The following is a 20911-nucleotide window of genomic DNA, read 5'->3' as shown; positions in this document are numbered from 1 at the left end:
CGATAATACTGATGTTCTATCGATACTTACCGAAAAAAAATTTAACGCATTGTCATTACTCCGAATCACTTAGAAAAGACAACAACGCATTTTCGTGGTTAAACTGGAAACATAAAACTACTGAAGGAAACAAAATGTATTTTCCAACTTAAGTAAATTTTATATAGTAGTTAATAGCGTATTAGAATATACTCAGTTTCATCTCTATGAGAGGGAACTGCTCGTTATTTTGCCGCACACATCAACATTATAATTCCTAACTAAATGATGAATTTTAATGTTACACCATCTCAGAAATTCATAATGCACGCTGTAATGAAGTGGATGTGACAACTGACAAAATTACAATTCCATTCAGCTATATTCCTTTTGTTCACAAACTGCATGAGTAGTTAGTTGCCTGGAACTCGTTTCGAATCGTCGTGGATTCTGCGAAAGCAAACGGGATTCCATCACAGTGTTACTGCCACCCTGAATTGCGCTCCAAAACGCCGGAGTGAGTTTTATACTATTTGCAGCGCAGAGTTCCGTTCTCTATGTAAATGGGCTGCCGGTGCTGAGACGGGCGAGTTCTCCCCCTGAATGTTGCCATAGTTACGGTGGCGTATATTTGATTTAAGAGGAGCGAGCACTTGCAGCCGTAAATAACGTCCTCCAAACATTACTGCAAGATGGGAGCGGCGCGCCGCCCGTAGCTGTGCGTTGAGAGTGGGATTCACCTGAGTGCGCCGTTACCATGGAGACATCGCGCAAGAACTTTGCAAACCGAATTCCTGCGTTTGCTTAGCGGAACCATTGCACGGAACTGAAGGACTGTGGTATTATTAATAAAAAGACACTTTTAGTTTTCATGACTCATAATGAGATAGACTGATATATTATTATTAGTAAATGGTAACCTTTAATTTAACTCACTAGGTTTGATAGGAGCTTAAACAGAAAATTTTTTTGAAATTGAGTTGAATTTTTCCGTTTGTTTGGCCTTTAGGATCAACTTTCATGATGGTAGCTAACTTTGGAAAATTCTGTGGTATATTAGAAATATAAGCTTAGTCATTCGCGATCTTGACGTGGCATCTATCATTACAATGAATAAAAATGTTCTCCTTCCACGAAGATGTTTCAGTTAAGCTAGGATAAGGTGTGGATCCGTGGGGGTCATGTCATCCGCCGCAAAAAAGCTGAAAACACTGTACGAAACACTGATATAAAAAAGTATTATGATTATACTAATACATTTTACTTCTTGTACTGATATTATAATTAAAATGATGGGCATTTATGGCGAGGTAAGTTACATTTGGGGGAAGGGAGGTGTGTTCTGGGAGGGACACTAAAAGTCTTTGACCTTCTTACCCTCTTACATAATAAACCTGGATATTTGCCTGGCCAGGTGTGCTTTTGATAAGAGACTGACCAGTTTGTTAGTTTTGTCAAGGGACGATGATACATAACACATAATAGACTCACATGGATAGGTGCGTGAAACTAGTCTTCAGCCTGAAGACCACAACAAAAACACAAGAATTGGATGGGCTTCTGTCCCACCGTGACCAAAACTAAATCATCATTTTCAATAACATTCTTGAGGGTATGAAGCGCCTTGTCATATAAAATTATCCAGTTCTTCGGCCATTGTTGCAAATGGCCGTCCTGACATTATGGCGTGCACATTTTTGTTTTCCTTTAATGGAATTTCTGTGTTGTTCACAAATTGCAATTCTTTCCAAACTTTTTACGCTAATTAAGACCATAGAAGCATGGTGTTTTGCGAATGTGCTTCTGATCAGAAAACGATTCTGGTAGTTACAGTCAAGATTTTCTTTAAATCGTGTCTTTTGCGTTCTTTTTGTGATATTTCCGTAGCTACTTTAATCCCCTAACACGCATTTCTTTGTATCTAATCGAGAAGTGAAATTTTGTTAAAAATTTTCGTCTCCTATTTCACACATTTACATGTGAAATTTCTAAAAATGCCCTCTTCAGCGACACCTACAGTATAGGATCAAACCCTCACCAGATTTACTAAATTTTATCATGAGCTGTTTGGACTAGGCGATTATGATTTAGCCAGTCTGGAGATTCCCTTATACAGATGTTGAAAAATTCCTCTTTTAAGGGAAGGCTTTTCGTACTATAACGAGTCTGCATTTTATATCCTCTCTACTTCAGCCATCGTCAGTTATGTTGCTACCCAAATAGCAAAACTTGTACACTATTTACAGTACCTCATTTCATAGTACAATTCCTTAATTTAATTCTACTACTAACTCTTTTACTTTCGTTGACGTTCTGTTATAATTCACTTTACTTTCGTTGATATTCATCCTATAATTCACTATCTAGACACTATGCGTATCATTCGATTGATCTTGAAACGTCCCCTTAGAAAAATTATAAATGACTGTGCTTAAACTGGCACACAATATTTTTAGCGCAACGCAATCTGACTTCCAAAAATCCCTACAAAAGAATGGCCCTGACTAACAATAATCTATACCTTTCATGAATGACTTACCTCAAAAAATCTTCGTTACTCAAACTACTGCAATACAGCGTGTGCCAATACTGCCAGCTGAATAAAAGATTCTAACTACTGATAGGCATAGTTAGCAAATGAAAGATTTTGATAAGGAATAAGCAATGTATTTACGTTAATAGTGTTTAAAAGTCATAATATATATATCAGTTCATGATATCCAGTATTACAAATTTACTCTTCCTGGAGCACACACGTCCAGATCGTCCGCTCTTAAAATTCTGCCATCTGTCTCCCCCACATCCACCACTGCTGGCGGCTCACCTCCAACTGCGCAACGCTACGCACTGTTAACAGCCAACTGCCCAACACTACAATAGCAAATTCCAACAATGCAAACCAGCCACAGACTGCACACAGCACAGTCAGTGATTTTCATATAGAGCGCTACGTGGCGTTACCGACATAAAAACCTAAACAGCCTACTTACAGTCTTCCAAGTTCTTCTTCGACCCTGACGAAATAACGGTTGTCACAGGCAACATTAAAGCATTTATTTTTCCTCTCTGACCTTTAATTCTTGTTTGAAAATTACCTTTACTGCTTGCGCTGTGTGCTGGCTGAACAACACGCGGAGCTGGGGTGCCGGGGATGGCTGTATACAACGCCGCCTTGCTACTACCTCGGCTACTGCTTACATTGAGAGTGTGTGTCGGTGTCGGTGTATTTACACCCTGTGAAGTGCGCACAGCCACAGCTGGTTCTGCGCCTGTTTGGCTGACGGAGCGGTGCGTTGTGTGTTCGTAGACTGCTCGGCGGCGGCGGCGGGCGACGCCTCCGGCCTGCAGCTGCTGAGCCCGGACGGGCTGTCGCGGCCGCTGCTGGCGTGGTGCGACCGCGGCTGGACCGTCGTGCAGCGCCGCGTCGACGGTTCCGAGGACTTCAACCGCCGCTGGCAAGAGTACGCCGCCGGCTTCGGCTCACCCGCCGGTCAGTAGTCCACTGCCTCTGCTACAATGTAGCGTAGCATCTAATAAAGTAAAATAAATAAATGTCGTGTGAATAGGGCATCCCGTCGGGTAGACCGTTCGCCGGGTGCAAATCTTTCGATTTGACGCCACTTCGGCGACTCGCACGTCGATGGGGATGAAATGAGGATGATTAGGATAACACAACACCCAGTCCCTGAGCAGAGAAAATGTCCGACCCAGCCGGGAATCGAACCCGGGCCCTTAGGATTGACATTCTGTCACGCTGACCACTCAGCTACCGGGGGCGGACAGCTCATAAAGTACTGCACTGATGCAGACGCTTTTTATTTATTTTTTTGTTCATTCTCCCGAATTAGCTTCCTCGATAGCAAGACATAAACACTTTTTTTAAGTTCTAAATAATTATTTAAATGAAATATAAAGCCAGGAAATAAACCCAGCTGAAGTTTTATAAAACAATAGCAGTGCCAACCCTTACTTATGGAAGTGAATGGTGGACAACAGCAAGACGACAAGAAAGTAGAATACAGGAAATGGGGCCGGCCGCGGTGGCCGTGCGGTTCTAGGCGCTGCAGTCCGGAACCGCGGGACTGCTACGGTCGCAGGTTCGAATCCTGCCTCGGGCATGGATGTGTGTGATGTCCTTAGGTTAGTTAGGTTTAAGTAGTTCTAAGTTCTAGGGGACTGATGACCTACGATGTTAAGTCACATAGTGCTCAGAGCGATTTGAACCATTTGAACAGGAAATGAGATTCCTAACAAGAGTGGAAGGTTTAAAAATGGTTCAAATGGCTCTGAGCACTATCGGACTTAACTTCTGAGGTCATCAGTCCCCTAGAACTTAGCACTACTTAAACCTAACTAACCTAAGGACATGACACACATCCATGCCCGAGGCAGGATTCGAACGTGCGACCGTAGCGGTTGCGCGGTTCCAGACTGCAGCGCCTAGAACCGCTCGGCCACAAGGCCGGCAGTGGAAGGTTGATTAATTTATTAATTGAGAGGATTTATGGCAGAGTGGTAGGTTGTAAAGGGAAGATCGATATAGAAATGAACATTTAGGAATATAGGAAGGAAAATAGGAGAAAATGATGGGTGGTGAAAGATTTCCGATAAAAGTTCTAAGCCGGCTGGAATGGCCGTGCGGTTCTAGGCGCTACGGTCGCAGGTTTGAATCCTGCCTCGGACATGGATGTATGTGATGTCCTTAGGTTAGTTAGATTTAATTAGTTCTAAGTTCTAGGCGACTGATGACCTCTGAAGTTAAGTCGCATAGTGCTCAGAGCCATCTGAACCATTTGAACCAAAAGCTCTAAATTATAAATTTTGTATCCCACCTGGAAGGCGGTGCGTGGGTAGGAACGGGAAAATGTAATACAAGTCGGTACTAATCTCTCGGTACTGCAGACACAGTTAAAGCACCTTTACTTGCGGATAACATATGCAAATATATTACATAACTTGCAAGGTGGTGCGAAGTTGAAGCGAAGTGTCCTGGCTGGCTGCACCTGATCAAATTGGCTGAAGCAGTCGCGCAGCTCGTAGACCTCGACAGCACCGGCTAGAGGGCGCTGTCGTCGGTGTCTCTCGTAGTGCCAACCTAGCAGAGCGGACCTACGTTGTGGCATCGTAGCTATCGATACCAAAATAAACGCTCTAGAAAAATTTTGGAAATTTGTGGTAAGGTGTTATGGGACCTGCCTCAGCTTATACACCACGTAATCCAACTTAAACTAACTTACAACTTACGCTAAGGACGGCACATACACACCCGTACCCGAGGGAGGACTCGAACCTCCGACGGGGAAGGCGGGCGGGGGGGGGGGGGGGGGGGGGGGCGTGACAAGACGCCCTAGACCGCCCGGCGACCCAGCGGCGCTCTGGAAGATAGCAGGCAATTGGCCAAACATAGGAAGTGAAGCAGAAGAATAAAAATAAATTTTTAATATAACGCGTTGTTCAATGGGGATAAAAAGTATAACATAATTTATGTTAGCCCCATGCAGATCCCTCACCCCACAAAGACAGTCCTGGAAATTTGTGCTTGTGAATTTTTAGTAGCTGTGACAACATTTGTAAGATTTATAACGAAAAACACGTACATGCAAAAGTAGCTCACATCCTGTCTATGCGCCCCACGTTTTTACTATATGGGGCTAGCAGAAATTATTTTACCCTTCTTGGCCCTTTTTAAAAACGTGTTAAATTAAAAATTTATTTTTACTTAAGTAACAATTACTTTCCACTTTTTAGTCTTCAATGTGTTAAATTTCACAGTAGATAGTGTTCCATAGGGCCTCCAGCATAGTATAAGTCAGCAAGTGACGTATTTTATAAGGGGTGTCCAGACGCTGCTGTGTGTTGTTAATTTTTATTTCTTTCACTTCCACTACAGATCTGTTTCGACTAAACTGCCATTATCGAGCGACCTGCCGTGCAGTGTGTGTGGCATTATTTTCATTATACATTTTTATGTTACAGTGGAACATTGACCAAGGATTGCTACTTATGTATAAATGTCTAGATGGTCTGAGATTCATATTACATTGTCGGCAAGTATATTTAGCTGTCGTTCTATATTTGCTGAATTACGGTGGTAATTAATTTGTTATGACAGTAATTTGACAGTTCTGTTGCTACAATGTCATATGTTTACAAAGTATAAGCACTGTTATAAAGTTGGCCATGTGTATATCAATGGTTGCTGTATGTTCATAATAGTATATGAGTATATATTTATAGCGATCGTGGAACAACTAAATAATATAAACGTCATCTGCATAACAGTGTTTGTTTTAGTAAACGCATGATATCATAGCTATATAACTGGATAACAAACTAATTACAACCTTAATTTGTCAAATACAGAACGACAGTAAAAATACAATTGTCACAGAATGTCAGTCTATCTAGAGAACACATACGTAACTAGCAATTCATAATATGTACAACGAGACTAATGTCATCCACATCGTACTCACTGGATCATGGCAGTTTAACTGAAACGGATCTGTGGTGAAAGTGAAGAAAATAAAAATTAATATCATACAGCAGCGAGTCTCGATACTCCTTATAAATTTCTGCAACTTTGGAGTATGTTGCCAGTTGTCGCGGCATTTCATTCACACACTGTGATGCACCTATCATCCATACCATACCAGAACTGTGCAGGAAACCCGGAACATATAGTCTCTTCTGGGAATGCGCCATTTTTATTGCACAGTGGTTTTAGTGTGGGATGATATGTGAAACTTTCTTTCTGAAGTTAAGATGGGGATTTTAGTGCTTCAGGCGGTGCACATAGTCTTCATCCCCCCCCCCCCTCTCCTTACGTGAATTCAACGCATATAAATTTCGTATAATTGTGGGATCTTCAACTCACGCATCACATTTGCATAAATGTCGGTTATTTCGTCAAAGTGTTGACCCTTCGCGTGAATTTCTGCATTTCGTTTTTTGATTGGCTCGTATTGATAACACCAAGTCTCGTCACAGCTGATGATTTTTTTCCAGAAAAAAATTGTCCATGTTTTGCAATTAAGTCAGGATGCTGCAGCTGTTGACGCGACGTTGTATTTTTTTCGGGGGTCAGGGTGTGCGGAACAAACTTTGTGCACACTTCTACCTTCTTCGAAACATTCTAGATATGGCCTTGAGCACTTCATTTAGGGATGTTACTGCACTGCGATTTATGGAACAACGACGACACGTTAGGGCCGCACGTGCACAATTTAACAGCGCCCGCTCACAACGACTACTCGAATGCATGTCTATTGTTTACAATCGTTAGTTCAAGCTGTCACCGTAAATAGTGCGCTGACGATGCTCATACGCCAGGAACGAAATCAATCTGTGAACGTTTTGGACGGACGGTGTATATTGTGAACAGTAATCGTCCTGCAACGACGTCAATATCACACTCAACATCTACACTCCTGGAAATTGAAATAAGAACACCGTGAATTCATTGTCCCAGGAAAGGGAAACTTTATTGACACATTCCTGGGGTCAGATACATCACATGATCACACTGACAGAACCACAGGCACATAGACACAGGCAACAGAGCATGCACAATGTCGGCACTAGTACAGTGTATATCCACCTTTCGCAGCAATGCAGGCTGCTATTCTCCCATGGAGACGATCGTAGAGATGCTGGATGTAGTCCTGTGGAACGGCTTGCCATGCCATTTCCACCTGGCGCCTCAGTTGGATCAGCGTTCGTGCTGGACGTGCAGACCGCGTGAGACGACGCTTCATCCAGTCCCAAACATGCTCAATGGGGGTCAGATCCGGAGATCTTGCTGGCCAGGGTAGTTGACTTACACCTTCTAGAGCACGTTGGGTGGCACGGGATACATGCGGACGTGCATTGTCCTGTTGGAACAGCAAGTTCCCTTGCCGGTCTAGGAATGGTAGAACGATGGGTTCGATGACGGTTTGGATGTACTGTGCACTATTCAGTGTCCCCTCGACGATCACCAGTGGTGTACGGCCAGTGTAGGAGATCGCTCCCCACACCATGATGCCGGGTGTTGGCCCTGTGTGCCTCGGTCATATGCAGTCCTGATTGTGGCGCTCACCTGCACGGCGCCAAACACGCATACGACCATCATTGGCACCAAGGCAGAAGCGACTCTCATCGCTGAAGACGACACGTCTCCATTCGTCCCTCCATTCACGCCTGTCGCGACACCACTGGAGGCGGGCTGCACGATGTTGGGGCGTGAGCGGAAGACGGCCTAACGGTGTGCGGGACCGTAGCCCAGCTTCATGGAGACGGTTGCGAATGGTCCTCGCCGATACCCCAGGAGCAACAGTCTCCCTAATTTGCTGGGAAGTGGCGGTGCGGTCCCCTACGGCACTGCGTAGGATCCTACGGTCTTGGCGTGCATCCGTGCGTCGCTGCGCTCCGGTCCCAGGTCGACGGGCACGTGCACCTTCCGCCGACCACTGGCGACAACATCGATGTACTGTGGAGACCTCACGCCCCACGTGTTGAGCAATTCGCCGGTACGTCCACCCGGCCTCCCGCATGCCCACTATACGCCCTCGCTCAAAGTCCGTCAACTGCACATACGGTTCACGTCCACGCTGTCGCGGCATGCTACCAGTGTTAAAGACTGCGATGGAGCTCCGTATGCCACGGCAAACTGGCTGACACTGACGGCGGCGGTGCACAAATGCTGCGCAGCTAGCGCCATTCGACGGCCAACACCGCGGTTCCTGGTGTGTCCGCTGTGCCGTGCGTGTGATCATTGCTTGTACAGCCCTCTCGCAGTGTCCGGAGCAAGTATGGTGGGTCTGACATACCGGTGTCAATGTGTTCTTTTTTCCATTTCCAGGAGTGTACGTTAGCTTCTTTTACATTTTCGCAATCTTTCTTTCTTTCTTTTGCTTGTGCCTTTTTCCCGAAATGACGCAGGGTCGGCGTGGTTAATCGTAATTGGCAAGGTTAATTTAAGGGGTGGCCGGATGCCCTTCCTGCCGCCACCCCGTACCCCCCCCCCCCCCCCCCCCTCCCCGGGATGGAATCAGTGTATCCCAACTTTCTGTGTCAAGTGTAATCCATGGAGTAGTGCGAATGCTTTCAGATGTCTGCGAGCCGTGTAGCTGAGGCAAGACGTGGCGACCAGCCCGGTATTCACCTAGTGGGATGTGGAACACCGCCTAAAAACCACATCCAGGCTGGCCAGCAGACCGGCCTCCGTCGTTAAGCCGGCGGGCAGATTCGATCCGGGGCCGGCGCGCCTACCCGAGTCCAGGAAGCAGCGCATTAGCGCTCTCGCCTAACCCGTAGGGTTTTTACATTTTCGCAATGTTTCTCCTATTATTTCCTTTGCGTTATGGAATCCTACAGTTTTGATGGCACATGTACGTAAGAGCCAACAGCCTTGCCGCAGTGGTAACACCTGTCCCCGTCAGAATACCGAAGTTAATCGCTGTCAGACTTTCATAGCAGTGGGACGTGTGACCGTCCGGGTCGGCCGAGAACGCTTGGCAAGTGGGATGCACTCAGTCCTCGTGAGGCCACCGGAGGAGCTAATTGTTTAAGAAGTAGTGGCTCTGGTCAATGAGAACTGACAACGGCAGGGAGAGCGGTGTGCTGAACACGTGCCCTTCCATATCCGCATCCAGTGACGACGATCGGCTTAGGATGTCATGGGGGTCGATCGGTACCGTTGGACCTTCCAAAGCCTGTTCGGATGGAGTTCAGTTCAAACACATAATGCTGAAAGCGCTGAGAATGTACATGCAGACAGGTGCGACCGCCCAAAAACAAGTGAAAATGAAGAAGACCGCGTTATAGCCTCGTGGTCAACACAATGAAGACGAAACGGATGCGCGCAGCAGCTGTGTGCTCTCGCTTATCTGAACAGTTGGCAGCTGAAATGTCCGCACGCGTGGGAGGTGTGTGGGCGCTCGCATAATTAGGACGGCTACTGTTTCCGGCGGCGGCTCTCTTTTGTGTCTCCACGCCAGCGGCAGCAGCAGCAGCCGCCGCTTTCAGGCCACTCAATGGCGCGCGCCGCAGCCCTCGTCTGTGCTTGCGCCGCCGCCGGCTGCAATCGCGGACATTGGACAGCGCCAGCCCCTAGCGCCCGCGGCCGTTTTTGTCCCGAAATGTCACCTTTTCAGTCGCCAACGAACGCCATCTACCCACACAAACGGCGAAAATTACGTTTCTCGCACTGACCTTTCTTTATCTGTGAATGTGTTACTATTTATGGAAGCTGTCATTCACATTTTGGAAATATGAATCGAGGCACCTCTATTTCAACAGACACAATGCAGTCATACGTGAGCAAAACCACTTGCTAAGTGGCGGCAATCGTAGAATTTAATGAACTCCAGGAAATGGACTGTCTGGAAAAAAGCATTCTGTGGCGGTGAAACGGAGACGAGGGAGGGGGTGAATGACGAGTTCAGAGAAAATTAGAAGCATCCGATGCTATACTACGTCTGTGGAATATTGCTCACAAGAGAACGAATCGGTAGATGGGGTGTAGTCTACGACATCCAGCAGTTAGACGACAATGAGGTAGGCAATCGAGAGAAAAATCGTAGAGACAGAGTATGTGAATAATATTAGCAAGGTCTTTCGTGTACTAGGAGTGCAAAGATTAAGTGAATGTCACAAACAAGGAGAGTGTGATAAATAAACTGCTTTTTATATTCTTAGAATGGTCAGACGCATTTTAATTTCTTAATCAAAGAAACTAAAAGGGGGGGGGGGGGGACGGGCGGAACATCATGTTGCTACAAAACCTTCGTAAGTTCAGTACTTTACATTTTATTCAAAGGAAGTCATAATTTATAGGTTATGCATTAGTTAATTACCATTATTAGAGCTCCAATGGTACGTTACTTATCAAAAAATTGTTCAAATCGCTCTGAGCACTATGGGACCGAACATCTGAGGTCATCACTCCCCTAGAACTTAGAACTACTTAAACCTAACTAGCCTAAGGACATCACACACACCCATGCCCGAGGCAGGATTCGAACCTGCGACCGTAGCGGTCGCGCGGTTCCATACTGAAGTGCCTAGAACCACTCGGTCACTCCGTCGGGCCGTTACTTATCAACTTAAGTACGAAATGTCCTGTTTTATACCCTACTGCAGTCGTAAATTTTGTGAGGGTTTTAGTAATATCAGGTTAAATACGTAATTTGCTACGACTCATTGTCACGTTTCGTATTAATTAGCTAGTGTTCTCTAAGAAAGATACATTTCAAAGTTATGTAGCCTACCTGGATTACTTAACGTTCATTCAACCCCATGCTGTTGAAACAGCCCCTCGGCTGTGTAAAAGGCATTCTACTGCCTTGTAGAGGCAATCCAGGCCCTTTTCTGTGGAGTTTGGTAAGTAGGTTAGAGGTGGAAGCAGAATAAAGCTTCAACTCAAATGTGACGCATACATGGGAAGCTCAGTAGATCAAAGCGCTAGTAGTGACAGGCATCGATTCGGGATCTGACTTCCATTGGGGACACTCTTTTAACCTTATCGCAATTTTAATAACACCTTACACTAGCCCGCGGACTGAAAAGTTCCTTGAGTTTATTTCTTCGTGAATGATAGTGTTGTTTATGTTTGAACAAAGGACGTGAATGGTTATTCTGACAAGGGAACCTCCCCATCGCACCCCCCCTCAGATTTAGTTATAAGTTGGCACAGTGGATAGGCCTTGAAAAACTGAACACAGATCAATCGAGAAAACAGGAAGAAGTTGAGTGGAACTATGAAAAAATAAGCAAAATATACAAACTGAGTAGTCCATGCGACGATATGCAACATCAAGGATGTTTTGAGCTCAGGAGCGTCGTGGTCCCGTGGTTAGCGCGAACAGCTACGGAGTGAAAGGTTCTTGGTTCGAGTCTTCCCTCATGTGAAAATTTTAATTTCTTTATTTTCGCAAAGTTATGATCTGTCCATTCGTTCATTGACGTCTCTGTTCACTGTAATAAGTTTAGTGTCTGCGTTTTGCGACCGCACCGCAAAACCGTGCGATTAGTAGACGAAAGGACGTGCCTCTCCAATGAGAACCGAAAACATTTGATCGCAAGGTCATAGGTCAACCGATTCCTCCACAGGAAAACACGTCTGATATATTCTATACGACATTGGTGACGGCATGTGCGTCACATGACAGGAATATGTTGTCGACCAACCTAACTTGTACACTTGGTGCCGCGCGGGATTAGCCGCGCGCTCTAAGGCGCTGCAGTCATGGACTGTGCGGCTGGTCCCGGCGGAGGTTCGAGTCCTCCCTCGGGCATGGGTGTGTGTGTTTGTCCTTAGGATAATTTGGATTAAGTAGTGTGTAAGCTTAGGGACTGATGACCTTAGCAGTTAAGTCCCATAAGATTTCACACACATTTGAACATTTGTACACTTGGCGAATGGGTTAAAAGATTCTTCTACGTTGCCCAATTTAGGTTTTCTTGTGGATGTGATAATTACTCCCAAAAAAGAGATGAAAACATAAGAGTTTGTCACATAAACTGCAACAAATGAATCCAACAGTTTCACAGTCGCACACATTTCCCTGTGCTCTGTCAAAACATATGTTTCTAACGTTTTCAAATTTTTCCATGTGTAGACCGTCAAATCCTGCATATGTCCAAGCAAATCTGAACATGTCCTGGAATTTTGGAGAGCGAAGTTGATTATGTGTGAGTGCCTGAACTTTGATAATTGACTGAAAATAAAAATTAAACTTTTCGCTCGAAGAAAGACTTGAACCAAGGACCTCTCATTCCGCAGCTGCTCACGGTAACCACGGGACCACGGCGCTCCTAAGTTCAGTCTGCCCTTGATGTTGCCTATCTTGCGCATGGACTACTCAGTTTGCATATTTTGCTTATTTTTTCATAGTTCCACACAACTTCTTCCTGTTTTCGCGATTGATCTGTGTTCAGTTTTTCAAGGCCTATCCACTGTGCAACTTGTAACTAAATCTGAGGGGGGTGCGATGGGGGGGTTCCCTTGTGAGAAATCATCGGATGATGAGGACGGGGGTTACAGTTCTCGAATGTCTGAATTTTAACAGTAAACAGACGCACCTGATGTAAAGATAACTTTCTACCAACAATTGCCGCAGAGAAAACTTGCGAAATTGTAATAGCAAATTATTGGGTTGAACAATTCAGAACCTTATTGACTGTTAGTCGACAGTGACTGCTTCAAAAATCTGAAAAGTTTTTTAGGGACAGCTACGTAACAGAATTTGTTGATTTATTTAAATTATTTAATAAAACAACATATTTCGAGTTATAAACCTCGTATTCGGACTATAGCGGCAATACAAAAAAATTTCACAAAAGCACACACAAATATTTTTATGTACGCTATTGGCATCTATTGTAGCCATCCTGCTTGTAAAGGGACGGAAATGCTAATATGAGGGAATATTCACTTCGTAAGCTGGTCTGCTATTCACATAAAAAATTTTAAATATTCACTCACTTTGTTGATATGAAATGGCTGTCTTCTTGTGGTGTGTTCAGTTGCTTCCGTTGCTACGGCATCTTGGATCTTGGTAATCACTTTCATACACTTGCAAGGGACACTTCAGGCACGACATCACAATCAATTCTACTATGTGGTGGAAACAAGATGGCCGTCAAAATCCCTAAGCTTTTTTCGGTTTAACTATTGATGTGTCGATCCTCGTGTTATCAGTCACTTACAATGTCTTATGCACATCTCTCTTATGTAACATCTCTGATGGTTGCGACGAAATAGATAACAATGAGAGAGACTGTGGGAATTCGGTGTTAAAAGCCACAGTGTGAAAATTGCTTTAAGGAATTTCAAAGATGTAGTTGTTGGAATACAGATTCATATATAGGATGACTCAAAAAAGACTTTACAATTTTGAAGCGATATGGAAATTCATTGTGATAGCTTACAGAATTGGTAGACGTGTTATTCTTTAGCAAAGAACCTCAAGTTTCACACGAAAGTGTCAAGTGTCAGTTTGGTTCGATGTGACTGCTATTTGTGACGCGGCAAACGTCCTACCGATAAGGAATTTCTTCCCACACTCGTTGCAGCAAGTCGGACGTAACTTGTGCAACGGCACCGTATACTCGATTTTTCCGGTCGGCTTAATTGTTTGGTAGGGGACGAACATACACAGGGTCCTTAATGAAATCCTAGAGAATGAAATCCAGTGGTGTCAAGTCAGGGGCGCAAGGTGACCAAACGATTGGTTCTTTACGGACAACCCACCGACCTGGGAAGCGATTGTCGACGAAACCTCGACCTTCCTTGAGGAAATGAGGTGACGTACCGTCTTGCTGGTAGTAAACCATCCTACCTCAGTCATCTTCACCGATCTGTGGAATTAAAAAGTTTCTAAGCATATCCAGATACACAACACCAGTATCAGTTTTCTCCTTGAAGAATAAAGGGCCGTATACTTTCAATTTGCTAAGGGCATAAAAGACATTAACTTTGTGGCTGTCACGAATGTGTTTCAGTGCTGCATATGGATTTTCGCTGTCCCATATACTGCAGTTATGGGTTTTCACCATGCCGCTGATATGAACCGTTGACTCAACGCTAAAGATTATCGTGTTCACAAATTTCTCGTCGTCCTCTATCCGATGCAACACTTCAGCACAGAATTCTCCACAGCAACCATATCTCCATCACTAATGTGTTGTGCCATTGTAAATCTGTATGGTTTCAAGTGTAAACGTCTACGCAGCACTCGCCAAACAATCTTTTGTGGAATGCCAGTCTCACAAGACGCACCTCCCGGTGATTGTTGTGGACTACAGGCAGAGCTCTGCCTGACATGTCCGACATAATCATCAACACAAGAGCGACCTGCTCATTTATCATGTCGCAGTGGACACACGGCTCAATAAAGTCCGTGTGCGAAATACAAGCCGAACAGTTGTTGCAGAGATCGTTTCATGAAATCGAAACACAGCGAGCACACTCCGCACCAGAGAAGGTAGCCATTTTAACTGTGCACTACGCTGGAGCTCGTGGTGGCGGAATGGGGTACTGATGCACTAGGTGAATCAAACTTGAGGTCGTGTATTACAAAATAACGCATCTACCGATTCTTTAAGTTATCTCAATAAATTTCTATATCGTTCCAAAGCTGTGAAGTCCGGTTTGACTCACCCATTATATACCTCAAAAATGGTTCAAATGGCTCTGAGCACTATGGGACTCAACTGCTGAGGTCATTAGTCCCCTAGAACTTAGAACTAGTTAAACCTAACTAACCTAAGGACATCACAAACACCCATGCCCAAGGCAGGATTCGAACCTGCGACCGTAGCGGTCTTGCGGTTCCAGACTGCAGCGCCTTTAACCGCACGGCCATTATATACCTCATTTGTACGTATTTCTACTTCATTAGGGTAGAATTTGATGAAGAAATATGAGTTCATGAAATCTGAAATTTTGTTAAGGATCTCGCTTTTCTACTCTTGGCCATGGAGGAAGATTTCTGTTTCCGCCAAGGCAGGTTTCCGTATCGCCACTGTAGCCTGAAAAAGAGGTTTATACCTCGAAACAGGTCATCATCATCATCATCATCAAGACTGATTATGCCTTTCAGCGTTCAGTCTGGAGCATAGTCCTCCTTATAAAATTCCTCCATGATACCCTATTCAGTTTTAACATTGGTGCCTCTTCTGATGTTAACCCTATTACTTCAAAATCATTCTTAACCGAATCCAGCTACCTTCTCGTTGGTTTTACCCCGACTCCTCCTACCCTCTACTGCTGAACCCATGAGTCTCTTGGGTAACCTTGCTTCTCCCATGCGTGTAACATGACCCCACCATCTAAGCCTGTCCGCCCTGACTGCTACATCTACAGAGTTCATTCCCAGTTTTTCTTTGACTTCCCCATTGTGGACACCCTCCGGCCATTGTTCCCATCTACTAGTACCTGCAATCATCCTAGCTACATTCATATCCGTAACCTCAACCTTATTGATAAGGTAACCTGAATCCACCCAGCTTTCGCTCCCATGCAACAAAGTTGGTCGAAAGATTGAACGGTGGACAGATTACTTAGTCTTGGTACTGACTTCCTTCTTGCAGAAGAGAGTAGATCGTAGCTGAGCGCTCACTGCATTGGCTTTGCTACACCTCGCTTCCGAAACAGGTTCAAAATGGCTCTGAGCACTATGGTAGTTAACTGCTGAGGTCATCAGTCCCCTAGAACTTAGAACTACTTCAACCTAACTAACCTAAGGACAGCACACACATTCATGCCCGAGGCAGGATTCGAACCTGTGACCGTAGCGGTCGCGCGGCTCCAGACTGTAGCGCCTAGAACCGCTCGGCCACTCCGCCGGCCCGAAACAGGTTGCTTCATTTAATATTTCATACAAATCGTTAAATTTTGCAAATGGTAGCGGTCTCTGAAAAGTCGTTATTATGTGCTTAGTTCGAATTGGCTTCCTTTGCTGTTAGAATTACAGTGGAAGATGTGTGTGTGTGTGTGTGTGTGTGTGTGTGTGTGTGTGTGTGTGTGTGTGTGTAGTGAGAGAGAGGGGGGGGGGAGGGAGAGGCAGAGAGTCTGAAAGTGCTCTGTGTGTGTTGCAGGCGAGTTCTGGCTGGGGAACGAAGCGCTGCACCGGCTGACGGCGGCCAACTGCTCCAGCCTCCGCGTCGACCTGCGCGACATCTACGGAAAGCGCTGGCACGCCGAGTACGGCGAGTTCCACGTGGGGCCGGCGTCGGACGGCTACCGCCTGCACGTGGCCAACTACCGCGGCAACGCCAGCGACGCGCTCGAGTACCAGCAGCGCATGCAGTTCTCCGCCATCGACCGCGACCTCGACATCAGCAACACGCACTGCGCCGCCAACTACGAGGGCGGCTGGTGGTTCTCGCACTGCCAGCACGCCAACCTCAACGGCCGCTACAACCTCGGCCTCACGTGGTTCGATGCGAGCCGCAACGAGTGGATCGCCGTCGCCTGGTCAGAGATGCGCGTGCGCACCAGGGAGGGGTGCCACGCTGGCGCAGACGTAGACGCCACCGCAGCGCCTCTGGCCTTGGAGGACGACGCGGGAGAGGACTCGCAGTCGCCACCACCGACCGCTGCTGCTGCGTGATCCTGAGGGGCACTGGCGAACAGCGACTGATGGGCTGGGCAAGCGACAAGTGATTGCTCTCTCTTCATGTATGGATGTGCGCCTACGGTATACCTCACACTTACCCTCGGAGGAGTCGTTAGTGAAACCCGACCCTAATGTATCTCACTGTTATAGCCTTCCCGAGATGATGCGAGTCACAACAGCGAACACAGCACCGATGTCTTGAAGGAGAATGAGAGGCTGAAAGTGTTGGTGCCCTGATTGACCACTAAGATGCCGTACTTTTTGTGGCTAAAACTTGTTACCTTTTACGTGGTTTCAGATGACAGCTGTCCTGAAAGACAAAATGACGAATACTTGGAATGGAAGTCGACTGTTGCTCCCAATAATTTTGAATGAAATCCCACATAGTGTCTGCCATTGCCAGAGAGTCATTGAGTATGTTGTATGCTTCTTCATGTGTTTGTGTGTGTTTTGGTAGGGGGGGGGGGGTGAGGGTGGACGGTGCACAGACATTTTGTCATCAACTCTGTGTGCTGGTGGAATACTGATAGTCAAATAGACCTTAACAACATTTGTACAGTGTATATTTCTGAAGTTTACTCTTATATTTCCACGTGTGCAGTCGGCACATATTTACCAAAGAAAGAGTTTCTGCACAGAATGGACATAAATCCAAACAACTGAAACTTATGTTTTCATTGTAAACAACAGATACATGTTGCAATGTGCCCATTCCTCTTAGCAAAAGCTACACTCTGCAGATTCTTCAACAGTCACATTCACTGGCCCACATCTTCAATTACAGAGCAGAAGTGGAAACCAGAAATTACTTTTATTCTGTGAAATATTTTAGTATTACCATATTATTCATTTCAAATATACTCTTCTTGCATATTTCTGTAGTACTCCAGTAATTTAATATGGAGACACATTACAAAGATTTCTCTATCCTATTGTTTTTGATCAAACACTTTCCCAATCAGTTCAGCTCTAGAATTCAGTATCCTTGGTGTCATATGAGAGACTGTAATTTATTAATCAATTTTATATGTGCTGTCAATTTTTTATTTGTATTTATATTTATTTTCTAGTCCTAGACTGAAATATATTGCTTTCTTAAATGTGTTGGATTGGGAAAATCCCACCGATAATGGGACCAACCCCAAGAAACGTTAGCAGTGCATCAGTGTGGTAAACACTGCATCACTATTCCACTACAGGAATTGCCATCAATTGTTTGTGTTGAGAGTTTTACACACTTTTAACTATGTTTGATGTGTTCATGTTTGTAAACCATCCACTATTTTAGTGGCTCAAAAATCTTGGACCAGTAACTATATTATATCTGTATGGCATTTTTATCCTTCATCAGAGATTCGGTTGGACACACTATGATCTCACAGTTTGATTATATGCAGTGCAGTTCCTTTATTTATATCTTTGTTTAAGTTAAGTAGTTAACCCATCTGTGTGAATATGCACCATAATATTATGTGTTAGCTGTAGATTAAAATGCCTGCCTGTTGCCAAAGATAGTTATGAGAGAAAATCTTCTTAGTAACAATAAAAAAATATTACTAACACAATTTATGTGTCTGTAAATCTACTGTAATAAAAGACAAGCTGACTGTTTAAATATGTTGTAAATTATATTAGTGAAATACATGGGCATTATATCCAAAGAGAACTGTTATTTGCCACAGAAAAGTGGCAGCAGATGTGTCAGGGTACCGTTCTGGTATTATAATCTGATATTACATCTAGGTCCAAAGTATATTACAAATTGCTCTGTGAATATAAAGAGAATGAAAATCCACTTCATGCAAAATGTACTACTGAAGTGTTGAGTATCTTATTACTGTTCAATAAATTAATGCTGAGAGTGTCAGATAATTTTAGAATTAAGGCTGTGAGCAAAAGATGTTTAAATGTGAGAGCTTGTTTCATGAAAAGCATTTAGGTTTAGTGTTGCTAGAGGATGAACGTATTGCAAACCCATCATTTGTACTGATGGCTGTGTGCTGCAAAGGAATTTATTATTGTTAGATAGATTCTGTCTAAATGATAAGATGACAAAAATAATCAGCATATAATGATCTGCTAATGTGAATATATGTGTATACTATTATATACGCAGACTTAATGGAAAGAAAATTTTAAAAAAAGTTGTGGCAGTTGGTGAGAATTATCTTGGTATCTTGTATTTAAAATTGTTGTATGAGTGTGCTGTAGTCATTTATTTGATCGGGAGGAGCAAATTGTATCCTCCTTGATTACTGGGTCACAATGAGCTTCATTGCCAGAGCTCTACTGAATGACCATAGTCAATATTTTGGTGTAAATATCCAGAACATTAGGAATAGTCACACATAGGTAATCATTGTATGTTAGAATGTTTGTATGTGTAAATACTGTTTGTTACAAGTGCTTTACATACAAATATGATAATCTGTTCAACAGTAATACAACAATTACTGAGACCTGTATATAATTGTATGAAATTATCACACAGTTTAATATTAAAAACATGAAAGATGCATATGAGTTGTGTGAAATTTATTTAAAAGTCTTTGCCTTTATCCCTTCCAATAATATGATGACAAAAAACAATGAAATAATGTTGCTTTTGCTTCTATAAGCATTCACTCTTGTCTTGTACATGTCATATGGTATCCCAAACATGTTATGAAGGAAATACACTATTTGCTTCTAATGATACTAATATGTAAAAACACTGTTATGCAAAACACTGTTTTTTCATATGGACCCAAACTTGTTTCAGCTCCTTTGTGCCATTATCAGTGGGATTTCTTTATTCAAATCTGTGAAGTGTGAACATGTTTTAAGCATTAACTGATCTGAAACTTCCTGGCAGATTAAAACTGTGTGGCAGACTGAGACTTGAACTGGGTACTGGCAGAAGTAAAGCTGTGAGGATAGGGCATGAGTCATTCTTGGGTAGCTCAGTTGGTATAGCACTTGCCTGCAAAAGGCAAAGGTCCCAAGTTCGAGTCTCGGTCTGACACACAGTTTTAATCCGCCAGGAAGTTTCATAGCAGTGCACACTCCGCTGCAAACTGAAAATCTCATTCTGCAATAACTGATCTATGAAAATAACCCACTGAAGGTGCTGAAACACGTTTTGGTCTTTAGACAAAACAGCATTTCACATAACAGGACCATTTTATAACCCAAAATTGCCTCTGCAAACAAAGCAAATGATAGACAAAACTCCTTTTAATTTTGCACAAACAGATATGTTGAAGAATATTTACCTTACTACATATGGAACAAAATAAAGAGACATGAAGAGGAGGTGCTACTGATCAGCCTACGAAGTCAATCATATAGTAAGAGTGAATCCAATCTTTGAGACTATTGGAAATAAAGGATTAGTCACATTCCCTGAAAATGAACTTCAAGGTGATGCATTTAGCAATAAATTCTGTTATACTTGGTGCCATTAATTCTCATGATCATTTCTTATTTTTCTTTATTTGATGGGTTCCAGTCAAGGCTCTGTTTATATTCACCTGATGTACTATTCAACTCTTATGAGCAATTCAGTGAATGTACATAGTAGTGTGAGAATCCTGAGATTTGTCGAAACAGTTCAGCAACTCTATGGTCAATCCTGGCTTCTTCTCTTTAGTTATTCATGACACAATGATGTTATGTCAATAAACAGGGGAATTTTAAGTACATAGTTTGCTATAAAATCTTCATTGACATCTTGCTACATAAGATCAAATTGAGAGTTAGATGTTCTGGAAAGACCACTCTCTCTTTCCATCTACTAGCAAAGAAAAAAGTTCTGGAGAACATCAAAAGAAAGAGAAAGAAAGAGA

At 43.8% G+C, this 20911-nt stretch overlaps 1 protein-coding gene across 1 annotated transcript in view; it reads left to right on the top strand.

The window, feature by feature from the left end:
* The window catches only part of LOC126436452 (protein scabrous), a 214869-nt gene extending 195265 nt beyond the window's left edge, over positions 1–19604 (top strand). The window contains exons 7-8 of the mRNA XM_050090470.1: positions 3287–3469; positions 16564–19604. Of these exons, the coding sequence (XP_049946427.1) occupies positions 3287–3469; positions 16564–17078 (698 nt within the window). The 3' untranslated portion in view covers positions 17079–19604. The remainder of the gene's footprint in view (positions 1–3286; positions 3470–16563) is intronic.
* Positions 19605–20911: the final 1307 nt, after the last annotated feature.

Source organism: Schistocerca serialis, chromosome 1, assembly GCF_023864345.2.
Source record: "Schistocerca serialis cubense isolate TAMUIC-IGC-003099 chromosome 1, iqSchSeri2.2, whole genome shotgun sequence".
Lineage (NCBI taxonomy): Eukaryota > Metazoa > Arthropoda > Insecta > Orthoptera > Acrididae > Schistocerca > Schistocerca serialis.
This window is presented reverse-complemented; position numbering and strand designations above follow the sequence as displayed.